The following is a 17399-nucleotide window of genomic DNA, read 5'->3' as shown; positions in this document are numbered from 1 at the left end:
CAGGAAAGTGTGAGTTCTAGTCCTGCCTTAGGCGTGAAAGCCAACTGGCTGACTTTGGCCCAATCACCCGGAAGTGTGTTTCAGTCTCACTTTAGATACAAAAGCTGATTGGGTGGCTTTGGGTCAATCACCTGGAGACGGGGAGTTCTAGTCCCACCTTAGTCATGAAAGCCAGCTAGGTGACTTTGGGCCAATCGCCATGAGACAGGGAGTTCCAGTCCCACCATAAGCCTCAAAGCCAGCTGGGTGACTTTGGGCCAACCGCCAGGTGATGAGGAGTTCTAGTCCTCTTAAATATGAAAAGCCAACTGGTAACTTTGAGTCTATCACCAGGAGAGTGTGAGTTCTAGTCCTGTCAAAGGTATGAAAACCAACTGGGTGACTTTGGCCCATTCACCAGGAAGTATGTTTCAGTCTCACTGTAGATATGAAAGCTGATAGGGTGACTTTGGCCCAATCAACCGGGAGACGGGGAGTTCTAGTCCTGCCTTAGGCATGAAAGCCAGCTGGGTGACTTTGGGCCAGTCCCTCTTGAGCTGCCTTGAGTTATTTAAAAGAAAAGTGGGATAAAACTAAATAAATCTCTCCTGTAAAATCACAGCATGCATGTGACGATGCTAAAATACCTCCGCTTTCTCTTTTCTTTTTAGGCAGGCTGATCGCTTGAGCTCTTCGGTTTTCTCCTAAATCTTCACTTAACCTTCAGAAATCTGGGGAAAAAAATGGCGTTCGTTTCAACCCAGGGGCCCACCGTGGTCGACCAGACCACCTTAATGAAGAAGTATCTCCAGTTTGTGGCGGCTCTCACCGATGCCAACACACGTAAGTTTCTTTCCGGCGCTGGTTTCCTTGGGGCACAGACCTTTGAACCACCTCTCTTGCAAATCATACTTGGCAAATTCTGAATTATCCTCCAGATGGAGTTGTGAACTCTGAAACCCAGAATTTGAGCAACCATGATGGTGCAAATTGGAGGCTGGATTACTTTTTGCACCCGAGAGGGTAGGGAATGCGCGTGAGGGGACGCAAACCCAGGTTTTTCTGCAGCTGCGTCGTTTCTGGCCTGCTTGGAGACCTAACGGAGAAGCAGATGATGATATATTCTTTCTCTTGAACCCCTACACAAAAATCACATGGGTGTGAGTGCGTGGAGAGGAGTGTGTGTGTGTTTGTGTGAAGAGGCTTGGCTGGGGAATGGTGATGTGCTGATGTATAAAATGGGGGCCGTGTGAGCCAAACTGATAAGATCTGATGGCTTCTTCCGGGGGTTTTTTCAAATAACGCCTCTCTGATGCAGGTAAATATATATTTCAACGCCTGCCTTTCGTTCTTGCTTTGCAGCCGATGAAACGAAACTGAAGATGATGCAAGAAGTTAGTGAAAACTTTGAGGTAACAGTACTGGGATTTGGTGGGTATGCTGGACATTTGGGGCCATTGTTGATTGGAGGGTCAACTCACAAATATTTCTCTGGTCTTTTAGAGTTACCAGCAGAAAGGGAATGGGGGAAAACAATGCATTCCTTAAATGCTTCAGACAATTACTAGGCAGCCGAGGCTTCTGGCGCGCAAGATTATTACCGGAGAGCATGATTGATGACTCTTGGCTATGGATGTGTCCCGTTGGAGAATATACACCCAGGGGGTGGAGGGAAGACCAGGGTCAAGGGTGAAATGTGTGTCAGAGTCAGCTACACCCAGGTAGCGCTGGCATGTTCACTCCTAATAAATCTTTTTTTCCAAACTCTGAGAGACGCAGCTAGACATGATTTGAATGGGGTGGATGCCAGAGCCCTAACAGCTAGCCGACTGAGGCACATCAGCAGTTGGGGGGGCCCTCCTCTTGTGGAGGTTTGCTGGCCATTCTCTCGCGTCTCCTTCCAACCCCTCGGAGATGGCGTTCACCATTGCTGGATCGGCAAGCTGACTGGGGAACAAGCTGAGTGGGGAAATTCTGGGAGTTGAAGTCCCCCCCCTCTTAAAGTTGAGGTTGAGAAATAAAGTTGAGGTTGAGAAAGCGGTATTCTACACTCTCTGCGTGATTGGAAACCCCCCAAAGTCTTCTATTTTTCTCTCGCTAGAATGTTACCTCGTCTCCTCAATATTCCACATTCTTGGAACACATCATCCCTCGCTTCCTTACGTTTCTCCAAGACGGGGAAGTGCAGTTCCTCCAGGAAAAACCTGCGCAGGTATTCTCCAGAATAATCATTCTTCGTTCCACTGGGATGGTTTTCAGCCTCTTTCGTGGGCCTTGTAAAAGCAGCTGGCTGAAATCCATGCTGGCCAAACAGCATAATTGTGTAGAATGTTACATAATCTTAAAAATCCTCTGTAAAGACATGTGCGCCATCTTTTTAAATCTTGGAAGAAAGAAGGTGAAATTACAGAAAAAAAAAACCCAATCCTGCTTGAGTTTGTATACCATCACTAGTTGCAACACAACAAGTTCAGCGCACCTTCTGTGAGATCTTTTTTTGACCTTCCAAGTTTTATTAAGAATTCCTGGTGTCTCTCTTGGGATACAAGCTTGCTTAATTTTTTGATGCTAGCCAAAAAGAACTGGCAGTTAGCCTTTTGATTATTTCTTTTTAATCTCACTTAAGTAAAACCTCAGTTAAGTTTTTCATGAATTTAAAATTTGCAGACCTGCACAGCTTCAATTAACGTTTTTGTGTTTAATTGGGGTCTTTTATCTTAACACAAACCTGTTTACCTTTCAAAACTAAGTTCTGTTCCTTGTTTTTTTTTTCCCTCCCCTTATGCAGCAACTGAGAAAATTAGTTTTGGAAATAATCCATAGAATACCAACCAACGAGCATCTGCGCCCGCACACCAAAAATATCTTATCTGTGATGTTTAGATTTCTAGAGGTAATTCTATTTGATTCTTCTCGCCTATTTTTTCCCCAAACCGTTGGCAGTATGCGATTCTGATTTTTGCTATTTAATAAACCCTTGTCCATCTCTCTCCCACCCTCATTTTTAGACCGAAAATGAAGAAAATGTACTTATTTGCTTGAGGATAATTATTGAGCTTCACAAACAATTCCGTCCACCTATCACACAAGAGGTAAATAATTTCCTGGCCAAAGTTTTTAATTTAGTGACCTGCAGTTGCATGACATAGTCAGAACTGGCAAACATTTTGGGGTTCCCACATGTAATCTCTGGGGGAGAAGAATGTTAAGTTAGGGTGGACAGTAGGTGTGGTTTCCTCAAGCAGCAGATCCTGGGTTGGACTTTTCCCAAGGCTAGATTTTGAAACCAAATTTCTCATAATACTTTCCTCCTTTTTCTGCAGATCCACCATTTCTTGGATTTTGTGAAACAGATTTACAAGGAGCTTCCAAAAGTCGTGGTAGGTAATACGAAGATACGTTTTTTCTTCTATGTTGCATGAAAGTTTTATCGGTCTTGATCCAGTAGCACTGAATCGCCAAGGCTTCTCTACCCTGCGGGCTGGTCTTCCTAAATTCCTTATCCCAGAATCCGTGAGTTCCAATGACTTTCGCATCGCAGTCTGCGATCGGCAGCTCGAGTGACGCTTCGGTTGTGTTTCTTAACCCCAGAACCGGTACTTTGAGAATCCTCAAGTTGTCCCTGAGAACACCATCCCTACCCCAGAAATGGTGGGCTTGATCACGACGATTGTAGTGAAAGTAAATCCGGAGAGAGACGACAGTGAAACCAGATCGGTGAGTGCAAGGGTCATTTTTGTAGGAGGAGGAGGAGTGGCAGAGCCCGGCGGGGGGGCAGAGTCAAAAGGGGAATCAGCTTAGAATCCTTACGTAGCCACAAGCGAACTAAGTCTAACTTCCCTTGAGCGTTATTGATCATTACCTGACTCCAAATGGTTGCTGAGCGTGAGTTTAAAAGATTCCTGTGCATAGGCTGTTGAGCAGTAAACCAGTTTCATTGGACCTTCGTGTGTCTTTCACACCTGGCAAGAAGGGAATGCAAGAAAGGAAAGGAGGGAGGGAGAGAAAGAAATGGGGATGACAGGAAGGAGGTGTGTAGGAGAAGGGACGAGAAGAGCACCTGGGGTGGAGTTAAAAGAGGAATCAGCCTAGAATCCCTGCATAACCACAAACAAACTAAGCCTGACGTCTTTTGAATTGACCATTCCATTTTTTTATCCTTTTTCAGCATGCAGTCATTCCTCGTGGCTCCCTTTCCTTGAAAGTTTTAGCAGAACTTCCCATAATCGTTGTCCTCATGTATCAGGTTCGTACAAAACGGTGTCTAAATTCCTATTTTTGGCCCACACAAACTCCCTGCTACTTCTTTCTTCTTCTTTCCCTCATCAGAGGTGAGACTAAGAGAGAGGTGTAATTTCATGTGTGTCTGAACATGGTTGCTACCCTTCTCAAATTGCTTAAAACAGAAAAACGTAAGGTTGCTGGTTGCCCTCGTCTAACACGCCTCTTTGTTTTTACCTTAGCTCTATAAACTAAATATTCACAACGTGGTAGCTGAATTTGTGCCCTTGATCATGAACACCATAATTATTCAAGTCTCCAACCAAGCCAGGTATGCATAAGGAACGAAAACCGTTAACAAATCCTGAACTGTGTAAACGGACGTACGCTGCTGATTCAGAGAAAAAAGGAATAAAGTTTAGCATTCCAGCATTCAATTTCAGAGTTCCTGTTAATTATTCAAGAAAAAAACACACCATTGTCTTCAGCCTTCACGTGTGGAAGAGTTTTATAACCGTTGAGTTTGGAAACTGCTCTGCTAGCTCTTTAGTCTTTAAGGCAGGGAATGGCAAGATTTTATTTTTTTCAAGCCGAGGTCTGCATTTATGACTACCCAAAAAGGGACAGGCCGGGACCAAACCTCAAAGGAATTTGATTATAATTGCCTTATTTAACTAAGTGCAAAACATATCCTTGGTTTGTTTTTAAGCATGGTTGTATTAAACATTGCAATCTGGTGGTGACAGAGGGGGGCGGGTTCTTAGGGGAATCTATAATGAAAGATTTCTCATCCTGGTTTAGAGAGGTAAGCTTTGGTATTGTGCACTTTTGAATATTAATTTGGTATCTTAAGTGCAAGGCTGTTTATGCTACTCAGGATTAATCTCATTGGACACGGTGGGACTTCACTTCCAGCGAGGTCAATTGCTATCTCTCCCCCCCCACCCCACCCCACCAACAAATAAGTGAGAAGACCTGTCTTTTTTTTAAAAGGAAACCAACCTGTGTGCTTTGAGGTTAACAGATATGTGCCCCAGAAGCATCTCCTTAGATAGAGATATTTTTAGCGGGAAAAGCGGAATATTCTTCTAAGGCACTGCCTACTTTCTATGCCTCTTACAAGGATTGTTTGTGCATATTTCATTGTTATTGTAGTTGCGAAGTCGTGTCTGACCCATCGCGACCCAGTGGACAATGTTCCTCCAGGCCTTTCTGTCCTCTACCATCTTCTGGAGTCTCTTTAAGCTCACGCCGACTGCTTCAGTGACTCCATCCAGCCCCCTCCTTCTCTGCTGTCTTCTTCTTCCTCTTCCTCTTCCTTCTCCTCTTCTCCTCCTCCTCCTCCTCCTCCTCCTCCTCCTCCTCCTCCTCCTCCCCCCCAGTCGTTCCCAGCATTAGGCTCTTCTCCAGCAAAGAGAAGTTTTCATGAGGTGGCCAAAGTCCTCGAGTTTCATTTTCAGGATCTGGCCTTCTGAAGAGCAATCAGAGTTGATCTCCTCTACGACTGACTGGTTGGATGGCTTGGTAGTCCAAGGAACTCGCAGGAATATTCTCTTCCAGCCTCAGAGTTCAAAGGCCTCCATTCTTTGGCACTCGGCCTTCCTTATAGTCCCAACTTTCACAGCCATACATTGCAACTGGGGAAACCACAGCCTTGACTATACGCACTTTTGTTGGCAGGGGGATGTCTCTGCTTCTCATAGCAGCCATATTTCATAAACAGCCAGCTAATAATCGTTGTGATCAAATATCCCTTCTTCCATAATTCAGGCAGAATAAAAACTACAATAAGGAATTGTACGCTGACTTCATTGCTGCCCAGATCAAAACCTTGTCGTTCCTGGCTTACATTATAAGGATTTATCAGGTGAGCCTTGCTTGTATGATCTTCTTTGCCCCCTACGTGTAAGATCTTACTTCTTTGAAGTTCCTCTTCATTGAGATGTAAACAGTGGAGGTCACATCCACAACACGGAGGTGAATTTTAATTTTTCTTCTTTCCCCTCACCTTGCCAGGAGCTGGTAGCTAAGTATTCTCAGCAAATGGTGAAGGGAATGTTGCAACTACTGTCCAACTGTCCAGCAGAAACAGCTCACCTGAGGAAGGAACTACTCATCGCAGCCAAGCATATCCTCACCACCGACCTGAGGAGCCGTATGTATTTTGACCCTTTTCAAGTGGTTGCACGTAGTCCTCGACGTACAACCAGAACAGAGCCCACCATTTCTGCTGTGAAGTGAGATGCTTGAGCTTTGGCCCATTTCAAGACCTTTCTTGCCCTTAACTGTGAAGTGAATCACTGCAGTGGATAAGGGAGTACCACGGCGGCGACACAAAACTGGCTTCTCCGTTGACTTTGTCGCTAAAAAAAAGGATCGTATGACCTCGGGACACAGCTACGGTCATGAGCCGTGGTGGCGCAGTGGTTAAGATGCAGTACTGCAGGCTACTTCGGCTGACTGCCGGTTGCCGGCAGTTTGAATCTCACTAGGTTCAAGGTTGGCTCGGCCTTCCATCCTTCCGAGGTTGAGGACCCAGATTGTTGTGGGCAAGAGGCTGACCCTTCCTTCCTTCCTTCCTTCCTTCCTTCCTTCCTTCCTTCCTTCCTTCCTTCTATAGTGGCGTAGTAGTTAAAGTGCAGTATCGCAGGTTGACTCTGCCCACAGCCAGGAGTTCAAGTCTCTCCAAACTCAAGGTTGACTGTGCCTTCCATCCAAGATTGGTAAAAGGAGGACCCAGATTGTTGTGGGCAAGAGGCTGACTCAGTAAACCATTTGGAGAGGGCTGTAAAAGCACTATGAAGCTGTATATAAGTCTAAGTGCTATTGCTATCCTTCCTTCCATCCATCCATCCATCCATCCATCCATCCATCCATCCATAGCGGCATAGTAGTTAAAGTGCAGTATCACAGGCTGATTCTTCCCACAGCCAGGAGTTCAAATCTCCCCAGGCTCAAGGTTGATTCTGCCTTCCATCCAAGGTCGGTAAAACAAGGACCCAGAATGTTAGGAGCAAGAGGCTGACTCTGTAAACTGCTTAGAGAGGCTGTAAAGCACTATAAAGCGGCATATAAGTCTTAAGTACTATAAGTATGAACCAATTGCCAAGCATCTCAATTTTGATCACACAATCTTGGAGATGCCGGAAAGGTCGTAAGTGTGAAAAACGGTCCTAGGTCATAGCTTTCAGCGCCCATCATAACTTTGAACGGTTCCTAAACTGTTGTAAGTCCAGGACTACCGGTGCCATCTTAAATTAGTTATTTAGCATCTTAATAAAACCTCGTTGCTTTCCTTTCGACACTCATTTTGTTGCAAATTTTTGTTGCAGAGTTCATCCCCTGTATGGACAAATTGTTTGATGAATCCATACTCATAGGCTCTGGCTACACAGCCCGTGAAACGCTCAGGTGGGTAACACGCACTATTACCTGGAGGCCTTTTGAGCGGTCTTCTCTGAAAGTTGTAGGTGTCTGCAGGGGAAGGGAAATTGTGATGCACGTTGTAAAACAAAAAGTTCAACGAACATCTCGCTTAACAACAAAAATTTGGGGCGTCGAATGTAGCCATAAGTCAAGGTCTACCGTTGTTCTGACCAAGGCTTCCTAGACTGTAATTACGGGCACACTTATTTTAAAAACAAGACTTATTTTATTGTAATGCTGGGAATTGTTTTCATTCCCAGACGGAAATGAATCTCAAATAGTCCCCCGAGATAAGCACCTACCTTTCTTCCCTGTGAAGTGCTGCCAATAACAGAAGTGTCAAATGAACTAGAAAAAAAATCCACCTGAAGTACAAAGAGCTTCAAGAATGAATCTGAATCGATCGTACGACTTTGCTTCCTGCAAAGGTTTCATCATCTTGGCCTGACTTTTATCCTTTATGGGAGAGGCAATCACCTCCCAGCCTTACTCCTGAGTCGCCCCTTTTGTTTCAGTTGCTCTCGCCTTCTAGCAGCTCTGTGCATGCGCGCACTGGGAACAGGCTCCCCTGGGTCCTCTGCCTCGCTGCTGCCAGCCTCTGGAGGCTCCGGAGTCAGCACCCCACTCTCAGATGGTCCTGGCCCCATCTCTGCATCAGATGCAGGACCCTCGTCTGATTCCTCTCCAGACTCCTGGACTGGTCCCCGTTCTTCCCCACTGTCCGATTCCGCTGCCGTCTGCATTGGCTGCAAGCGAACCACAACAGTAATACTTTTCTTTTCTCCTTTAGGCCTCTTGCGTACAGCACCCTGGCCGATCTGGTCCATCATGTCCGCCAGCATTTACCCCTCAACGATCTCTCCCTCGCCGTCCAGCTCTTTGCCAAGAATATTGACGACGAATCTCTGCCCAGCAGTATCCAGACCATGTCGTGCAAACTTCTGCTGAACCTGGTGGATTGCATTCGGTCCAAGAGCGAGCAGGAAAATGGAAACGGCAGAGATATCCTCATGAGGATGTTGGAGGTGGGAAGGCTTGTACGAGGGAATGAGGAGGTCGCAGTGGTGGGACTGCTGGTCTTAAACGACACCACTACTCAGGGACGTGGTGTCTCGCAAGAGAAGTTGGGTGCTGGAAGGGGAATGATTAGATTAGAATTCTTTATTGGCCAAGTGTGATTGGACACGAGGAATTTGTCTTGGGTTAGGGTTAGGGCCCTCCCATCTGCCTCTCCTTTAAACTCCATTCCCAGGTGTGCCTTGTGAAGGGAATCAGGGCCCTTTCCTCCCTCATAAGCCAAACAACCCCCGTTGCTCCCTTCTCTGTTCTTCCCTGCGTGCCCCAGGATGAAGAGGGGGTGGGCCTTGGTCTTCCTCTGAACTCCCTCTCCCTTGTTCTACCTGTTCCCTGCTCTGCCCAACTGGACTTTGCCCTTCCCCAGTTTCCTCCACAGCCGACGGAGCCACACTTCTGCTCCCCGTCAGCTGTTTGTCTTCCCCGTCAGATTAGGATTTGGGCATGACATCTTCTCTTACTCATTCCTTAGGTGTTCGTCTTGAAATTCCACACCATTGCCCGCTACCAGCTTTCCATCATCTTTAAAAAGTGCAAACCCCAGTCGGAACTGGGGGCGGGAGAGGCAGCTTTAACGGGTGCCCCGGCAGGGGGAAACGCCCTCCCGGTCACGGTGCCCTCTCCTGCGCCCACCACCCCGGTGGTCCCTGCTTCGGGGCCCGTCTTTGAGAAGCAAGGGGAGAAGGAGAAGGAGGACAAACAGACTTTTCAAGTCACGGATTGCCGAAGCTTGGTGAAGACCTTAGTCTGCGGGGTCAAGACGATTACGTGGGGCATCACGTCTTGCAAAGCCCCTGGAGGTGAAATGGACTTGTGTTTAATTTTTTTTTAAATGTATACTGTATATATTTGGGTAGGAATAGAACAGAACAGAACAGAATAGAAAATATGGAGTGGAGTGGAATGGAATAAGAATAGAATAGAATAGAGTACAATAGAATAGGAATAGAATAGAATAGAATAAAAGTATAGAATTAGAATAGAATTAGAATAGAATAGATATAATATAAGAATAGAATAGAGAATAGAATAGAATAGAACAGAACAGAATTTGAGAATAGAATAGAATAGAATAGAATTAGAAATACTGTAGAATAGAGAATAGGAATAGAATAGAATAAAAGAATAGAATTAGAATAGAATAATAGAATATAGAATAGAATAGAATAGGAATAGAATTGAATCGAAAATAGAATAGAATAGAATAGAATAGAATATAGGAATAGAATAGATTATAGGAATAGAATAGAATAGAATGGAATTCTTTATTGGCCAAGTGTGATTGGACACACAAGGAATTTGTCTTGATGCAGATGCTTTCAGTCTTGATAAAAGAAAAGATACGTTCATCAAGAGTCAAGAATCATCAGGTACAACACTTAATAACGGTCATAGGGTACAATAAGCAATTAAATCATACTAGGAAATAGTCAATATAAATCGTAAGGATACAAGCCACAAAGTTACAGTCATACAATCACAAGTAGAAGGGGATGGGCGATAAGGAGTGATGAGAAGATTAATAGTAATAGTGGTGCAGACTTTGTAAATAGTTGGACAGTGTTGAGGGAATTATTTGTTTAGCAGGGTTCAGGGAAAAACTGTCCTTGTGTCTAGTTGTTCTGGTGTGCAGGGCTCTACAGCATCACTTTGAGGGAAGGAGTTGAAACTGTTTATGTCCGGGATGTGAGGGGGTTTGTAGATATTTTCACAGCCCTCTTTTTGACTCGTGCAGTATAAAGGTCCCCCATGGAAGGCAGGTTGGTAGCCATTGTTTTTTTCTGCAGTCCTAATTATCCTCTGAAGTCTGTGTCTTTCCTGTTGGGTTGCAGAACCAAACCAGTCCCGGACCTTTAAATTAAAATGTGTGAATTTGGAACTTGGCTCTGGGGTTTGTTGGTTTGTTTTTTTGCTTTTTAAACAAAATGTTTTATTTATCCGTATCCCATCTTGGCTATATTTTACAAATCACTCAAGACGGCAGATATATCCAGCACACCTTCCTTCCTTCCTGTTTTCCCCACCACAGAATAACAGAAAACAGAGTTGGAAAGGGACCTTGGATTGGTGCAAGGTTTTATTGTTATACGAACTAGAGATCTTTTACCGCAAAAAAAAAATCTGATTTCAGTGATTTCTTCTCTTTCCTCTGTTTTTAATTTAGAAGCCCAGTTCATTCCCAATAAGCAGCTTCAACCTAAAGAGACCCAGATCTATATAAAATTGGTCAAATATGCCATGCAAGCGTTGGATATTTATCAGGTATGTATCAGGATGAATGTGCCTTATAACTCTTGATTTGGAAGAAGATTACAGGTAGTGTTCGATTTACGACCACAATTGGGATTTGGAAGTTTTGGTCACTATGCAGTGTGGTGAGTCCACACTGCAATTCATTCACTATTCAGGGAGTCCCGCCACATTTTACAATCCTTTTTTGCCTTGTTTGCTAAGCTCGTTATCTCTTTATATCATCCATCCATCCTTCCTTCCTGTCTGTCTGTCCGTCCGTCCATCTGTCCATCCATCCATCTCGCTTTCCATCCATCCATCCATCCAACCATCCATCCATCCATCCATCCATCCACCCATTGTGCTATCATCTATCTATATTAGCTGATGTTTTATCTAAACTTAACGTTTATCTATCGGAGATCGCGTGACCCTTGTAGATGCCCCTTGCTGAATCAGTAAAAGCCCAGCGTTTTCCCATTTGAGGCACCAAGGACCCTCATTCTAATTCTGCGAAATGTCTCCCTTGAACCCAGGTCCAAATCGCCGGGAACGGGCAGACGTACATTCGGGTCGCCAATTGCCAAACGGTCAGAATGAAGGAAGAGAAAGAGGTCCTGGAACACTTTGCGGGGGTCTTCACCATGATGAACCCCCTGACTTTCAAAGAAATCTTCCAGACGTCTGTGCCTTACATGGTGGAAAGGATCTCCAAGAACTACGCCCTTCAGGTAGTATGTTTTGTTCACTAGACAGTGAGAGACTGGGCATCAAAGCTCAACCATTCTTCTCCAGCACCAATTTGTAAGAGTCGCGGCATTTTATTGGGCATTGCCAGGTTGGCTGTGCACCAGAGGTTGGACTATGACCATCAAGATTGAAGGTGAAAAGTGGCAAGATCTCTCTAACAACATCCACCTCCAGTTGATCTAAAAAAATCCCCCCTACCCCCCCATAATAACAACCCTGTGAAGTGATTTGGGCTGGTCCAAAGTCACCCAGCCAGCTTTCATAGCTAAGGTGGGATTAGAACTCTGAGACACCTGGTGGCTGGCCTTCAAAGTCACCCAGCCCACTTAGATGCCTAAAGTGGGACTAGAAATCACAGTTGCCTGGTGACTGGCCCAAAGTCACCTGGCCAGCTTTCATGCCTAAGGCGGGACCAGAATTCACTGTCTCCTGGTGTTTGGTTCATAGTCACCCAGCCGGCTTTCATGCCTAAGGTGAGACTAGAACTCACTGTCTCCTGGTGTTTGGTTCATAGTCACCCAGCCGGCTTTCATGCCTAAGGTGAGACTAGAACTCACTGTCTCCTGGTGTTTGGTTCAAAGTCACCCAGCCAGCTTTCATGCCTAAGGTGAGACTAGAACTCACTGTCTCCTGGTGTTTGGATCATAGTCACCCAGCCGGCTTTCATGCCTAAGGTGAGACTAGAACTCACTGTCTCCTGGTGTTTGGTTCAAAGTCACCCAGCCAGCTTTTATGCCTAAGGTGAGACTAGAACTCACTGTCTCCTGGTGTTTGGTTCATAGTTACCCAGCCAGCTTTCATGCCTAAGGTGAGACTACAACTCACTGTCTCCTGGTGTCTGGTTCATAGTCACCCAGCCAGCTTTCATGCTTAAAGCCAGACTAGAACTCTCCATCAACTGATGATTGGCTCAAGGTCCCCCAGTTGGCTTTCGTGCTTAAGGCGGGACTATAACTCTCCATCACCTGGTTTTCTGCCCTCTTGCCTTCTCTACTAGATAAAACTGGCTCTCAATTAACATGAACGTTATTTTTAGCATTAACGTTTCAGTTTTCATTAGCAGTTTGGGGAAATATATATATATCAGTCGCTTATTCTATTTTGGCAGATCGTTGCGAACTCTTTCTTGGCCAATCCTACGACCTCAGCTTTGTTTGCTACCATCCTGGTGGAGTATCTGCTTGACCGCTTGCCCGAAATGGGTTCCAACGTGGAACTGTCCAACCTGTATCTCAAACTCTTCAAGTTGGTCTTTGGTTCGGTTTCGCTCTTTGCTGCGGAAAACGAGCAGATGTTGAAGGTAAAATGCTGGACGAATGGAGAATGAACGCAACGTTGTTGTTGAAAGAAATCAGCGTACTGTTGATTAAATGCAGAACATTCAACCAGCCGCTTTGATGTTAGGGAGTCATGTCTCTGTCTTGATAGACCTGTCAAAAGCCGGAAAGGAAAAGAAAACCAACTCTCCCTTTTTACGACCCTGTAAAATCCCTTAATTCCAGGTAGAGCCAGGGCGACTGTATTGAGCTGAGCATTTACTGGCCAGATGCCTTTCCTGACGCCTATGAGGAGTTAGCAGCAGACCTTTTTTTTTTTTTTTGCCCTAGGAGAGAAATATCTGTCACTACCTAGGATTGAACTCTCAACCTTCCGAATAGGAGGTGAGCATCTTTAACCACTAGACCGCCATCCTGCTAAGGAAAATAAAATCCAACAAACCCATCAAATCTTTTTGTACTTGCCAGATGTTGGTGATTATGGGAGTTGTAGTCCATCCAAAAGCACTATGTTGTGGAAGCTTGTTTTAAGTGTGCCTAAATAATTATTTCAAACCGCCAACGTGCTTAACCAATCTGCTTCATATCTAGTGTTTATTTGTACTCTGTAATTTTTTTTGGGATTAACAAACGTGACATGTATCTCCAAAGGAGATAGGGAACATTTCTTGCCAAGAACTCCTGATTACTTGTGGGTTAATTGTTTAACCTCAAACCGCTTCTTGCCTGGCGAATAAATCTAAGATGCGTAAAGTATATTCCTCCCTCAGAACGAAGTGCTCTGTTTTGTGTTTTCAAAGTCAGGCTCCTGAATCGAGGTCGTTTGGATTGTACAGAAGGCAAATCCAATTTCATTGGAGTGATATACGGCTGGCTTTTTTCCCACGCCGGTTAAATTATTCGATTCTCAAAGAACTGATGCATGGCCCTGAGTAGACAATTTAATTTGAGGGGTGAAAGTATTTCTCACCAATAGCGGAGGAGGAGGAAGAGGAAGAGGAAGAGGAAGAGGAAGAAGAAGAAGAAGAAGAAGAAGAAGAAGAAGAAGAAGAAGAAGAAGAAGAAGAAGAAGAAGAAGAAGAAGAAGAAGAAGAAGAAGAAGAAGAAGAAGAAGAAAATATAAAGTTTCCCTGTGATTTCAGAGTTTGTTACTGGGTTGAGTCAGATAGGCCTTTCTTCCACCTCCCCTTTTTTAAAAATAAAATAAAAATTATTCATTCATTCCATTTCTATAGCTGTTCATCTCAATCAATGACTTTGGGCAGTTTATCATAAAAAAAAATTCCTACGATTAAAACCATAAAAATATTTTAAAACAATAAAACACACCCAAAATAAATAGACTCGGCGCCTTGCTTAACAACCGTCTTGCTTAGCAGTGGAAATTCTGTTCTCATTTGTGGTTGTAAGTTGAGAACTTACCTGTATAACAGCAGCCTGTCTAGATAGATTTTTATTTTTTTAAACTCATGTCAGAAGCACTAAAGCGCTTTCAGGTTTGAAAGGATTAGGTGGTGACATCACTGTCGCCCTGGGGGCGCCCAGTTGGGAGACTCCTCTCATGTCTCCAGCAGGAAGGGACCTTGGAGGTCTTCTAGTCCAACCCCTATACCACTTCAGACTGTCCAGTCTCTTCTTAAAAACCTCCAGCAATGGAGCACACACAAAGTCTGAAGGAAAATCGTTCCACTGGTGAATTGTCCTCACTGGTTGGAAGTTTCTCCTTGATGAGTTTCCATCTGCTGTGTCTTGTGTCGTCTTGGTGCTTTGGAGAATAGCTTGACTCCCTCTTCTTTGGGGCAGCCCCTTGAATACTGGAAGGCTGCTATCATGTCCCCCCCGCCCCTTCATCCTACTTTTCTCTAGACTAGCCAAACCCAAATCCTACAACCGTTCTTCATACGTTTTAATCTCCAGGCCTTTAATCGTCTTAGTTACGCTTCTCTGGACTTCTTGCCTTGGTCTCAAAACCTCTCTTTGTTTTTGTTTTGACGTTCACTCCAGGAGCTGGAGTGAAGGGCAGGAACTCAACCCTGCCTGATGGCAGCTCTTGGGTCTCAGACGCAGAAGACGCTAACCTGCTATCCAACGTCCCAACTATTCTAGCCATTCTATGCTTCATCCGGACAGATAAATAGAAAAACAGGGGTTTCGTTTTTGGCCTGGTCAGTAATCGGCACCCTCTTCTCCGTCCCTCTTTTCTGTCTTTCAGCCGCATCTCCATAAAATAGTCAATAGCTCCATGGAATTGGCGCAGACGGCGAAGGAACCTTACAACTACTTCTTGCTGCTGAGAGCCCTTTTCCGATCCATTGGGGGAGGCAGCCATGACCTCTTGTATCAAGAATTCCTGCCCTTGCTACCTAACCTACTACAAGGTCAGTAATGCTCTTACGTTCGGACCAAGGCTTCCCGAGACCGTAATTAAGCGCACGCTTAGTTAAAACCACTCTTGTTTTATTTCAACGCTTGGGAATTCTGTTCATTCCCAGCTGGCAATGAGTCCTAAACAGTCCCTCAAGATAAGCACCCACCTGGTCCTAAAACGAGCCAAGCATTTGAATCACGCGACCACGGGAATGTTGCAACGGTCGTTCGGTGTGAAAAACGGCCCCAAAGCCCCCCCCCTTTTTTTCCAGCGCCGTGGTAACTTTGAACGACACGTACCGTTGTAAGTCGGGGACTGCCTGCATATCTCTCCCTAGGGTTTGCGAGGGTGGACTTGATGTTCTGACCGTTTGCTCCTTGTTGCTCTCCAGGTCTTAACATGCTTCAGAGTGGCTTGCACAAACAGCACATGAAAGATTTATTCGTCGAGCTTTGCCTGACCGTCCCGGTACGACTCAGCTCTCTCCTTCCTTACCTGCCAATGCTGATGGATCCCTTGGTGTCCGCCTTGAATGGATCCCAGACGCTGGTCAGCCAAGGCCTGCGCACCCTGGAGCTGTGCGTGGATAATCTGCAGCCGGATTTCTTGTATGATCACATACAACCTGTCCGGGCCGAATTGATGCAGGTAAAAGGTGTCATTCTGCCAAACGGATTGTAGAGGATTTGCTTGGGGAATGCGGAGAATTTCGGATTGGCGCTAACAGCTCTCAAGATTATGATTTAAACCAGGGGTGTCCAACCTTGGCAACTTTAAGACTTGTGGACTTCAAGAATTCCTCAGCCAGCTTTGCAGTTGAAGTCCACAAGTCTTAAAGTTGCCAAGGTTGGACACCCTGATTTAAACAAGAGGTGGGATTCAGCCGGTTCTGACCGGTGTTCCAGAACCGGTAGCGGAAATTTTGAGTAGTTTGGAGAACTGGCCAATACTACCTCTGGTTGGCCCTGCCCCTATCTCTTCTCTGCCGCCGGTTGAGTCCCAGCTGATCAGCTGGGTCTTCTCTAGTTGCCCTGCAAAGGAGAACGGAGCTGGAAAGCAGGTTAATGGGTTGGGTAAGGGAATAGGGATTTTGCAGTATCCTTCTCCTGCCACCGCCCACCAAGCCCCGGCCATCACACCACTCCCGGCAAGCCACGCCCACAGAACCGGTAGTAAAAAAAAATTGAATCCCACCACTGGATTCAAAGTGGATGTTGGTTTGTTAAGTAGGCGGCAGCTTGTTTTCTGAGGAAGCTGCTGAAATGGTTGGCAATTAGTCTGAAGGAATAGCTTGGCCTCTTTGAGAACCGTTGGATTTATAACAGGGCAGATGTGAAACTGTAGCTTGCAGGAATTCCTGCTAGCTAGAATGAATGGTTCATTGTATTGTTTTGTTTTATTTTTATTGTTTATTTTTATTTTATGATTGGCGTTGTAAATATTCCGAGGCAGCAGACATACCCAGTGTTCCCTCCTCCTATTTTGCCCGTTATAATACCACTGTGAGATGATTTGGGCTGAGACTGTGGCTGGCCCAAAGCCATCCACCTGGCTTTCATGCCTAAAGTGGAACTAGAACTCCCAGTTTCCTGGTGATTGGCCCAAAGCCACCCAGCTGGCTTTCACATCCGAGGTGGAACTAGAACTCACTGTCTCCTGATGATTGGCCCAAAGCCATCCAGAAAGCATTCATGCCTAAGGATGGACTAGAATTCACCATATCCTGGTGATTGGTTTATTGTTCTGACCCAAACCCCTTTCCAATAAGACAGACAATAACCAAAGGGAACAGAAACCTTTTAATGAATCTTACGAATCCCCGGTTAAAAGGCTGCTGCAAACTCATTAACTTTGATAAGCACAAACCTTGCCAAAACTGTACGAGACTGCCAAAAATCACAGATAAGTATTTCACAACACAAGAGTCTTCAAAAACCAAATTAAAATGCTGTAATGTCCACGAGGCTGAGTTTCAAAACGTCTTTGCTTCCTGCAAAGAACGTTCACTTCACAGCTGGCTTTTATCTTCTTAAAGGAGGGGCCGTTACCTTGCAGTCTTGCTCCTGAGTCAC

At 45.1% G+C, this 17399-nt stretch overlaps 1 protein-coding gene across 1 annotated transcript in view; it reads left to right on the top strand.

The window, feature by feature from the left end:
* TRRAP (transformation/transcription domain associated protein) overlaps positions 1–17399 on the top strand; it is a 102181-nt gene that overhangs the window by 907 nt on the left and 83875 nt on the right. Inside the window, exons 2-20 of the mRNA XM_087942046.1 lie at positions 651–822; positions 1342–1391; positions 2081–2191; positions 2768–2872; positions 2988–3071; positions 3303–3359; positions 3571–3696; positions 4148–4225; positions 4443–4531; positions 5971–6067; positions 6217–6355; positions 7533–7611; positions 8417–8651; positions 9173–9500; positions 10865–10962; positions 11469–11663; positions 12791–12982; positions 15172–15337; positions 15719–15975. Coding sequence (XP_087798172.1) covers positions 723–822; positions 1342–1391; positions 2081–2191; positions 2768–2872; positions 2988–3071; positions 3303–3359; positions 3571–3696; positions 4148–4225; positions 4443–4531; positions 5971–6067; positions 6217–6355; positions 7533–7611; positions 8417–8651; positions 9173–9500; positions 10865–10962; positions 11469–11663; positions 12791–12982; positions 15172–15337; positions 15719–15975 — 2586 coding nt within the window. The 5' untranslated portion in view covers positions 651–722. The remainder of the gene's footprint in view (positions 1–650; positions 823–1341; positions 1392–2080; positions 2192–2767; positions 2873–2987; positions 3072–3302; positions 3360–3570; positions 3697–4147; positions 4226–4442; positions 4532–5970; positions 6068–6216; positions 6356–7532; positions 7612–8416; positions 8652–9172; positions 9501–10864; positions 10963–11468; positions 11664–12790; positions 12983–15171; positions 15338–15718; positions 15976–17399) is intronic.

Source organism: Pseudonaja textilis, chromosome 14, assembly GCF_049901715.1.
Source record: "Pseudonaja textilis isolate UNSWEBS1 chromosome 14, rPseTex1.2, whole genome shotgun sequence".
In the NCBI taxonomy this organism is placed as follows: Eukaryota; Metazoa; Chordata; class Lepidosauria; order Squamata; family Elapidae; genus Pseudonaja; species Pseudonaja textilis.
Note: the sequence above shows the minus strand (reverse complement) of the source record. Positions and strands in the feature narration are given on the sequence as shown.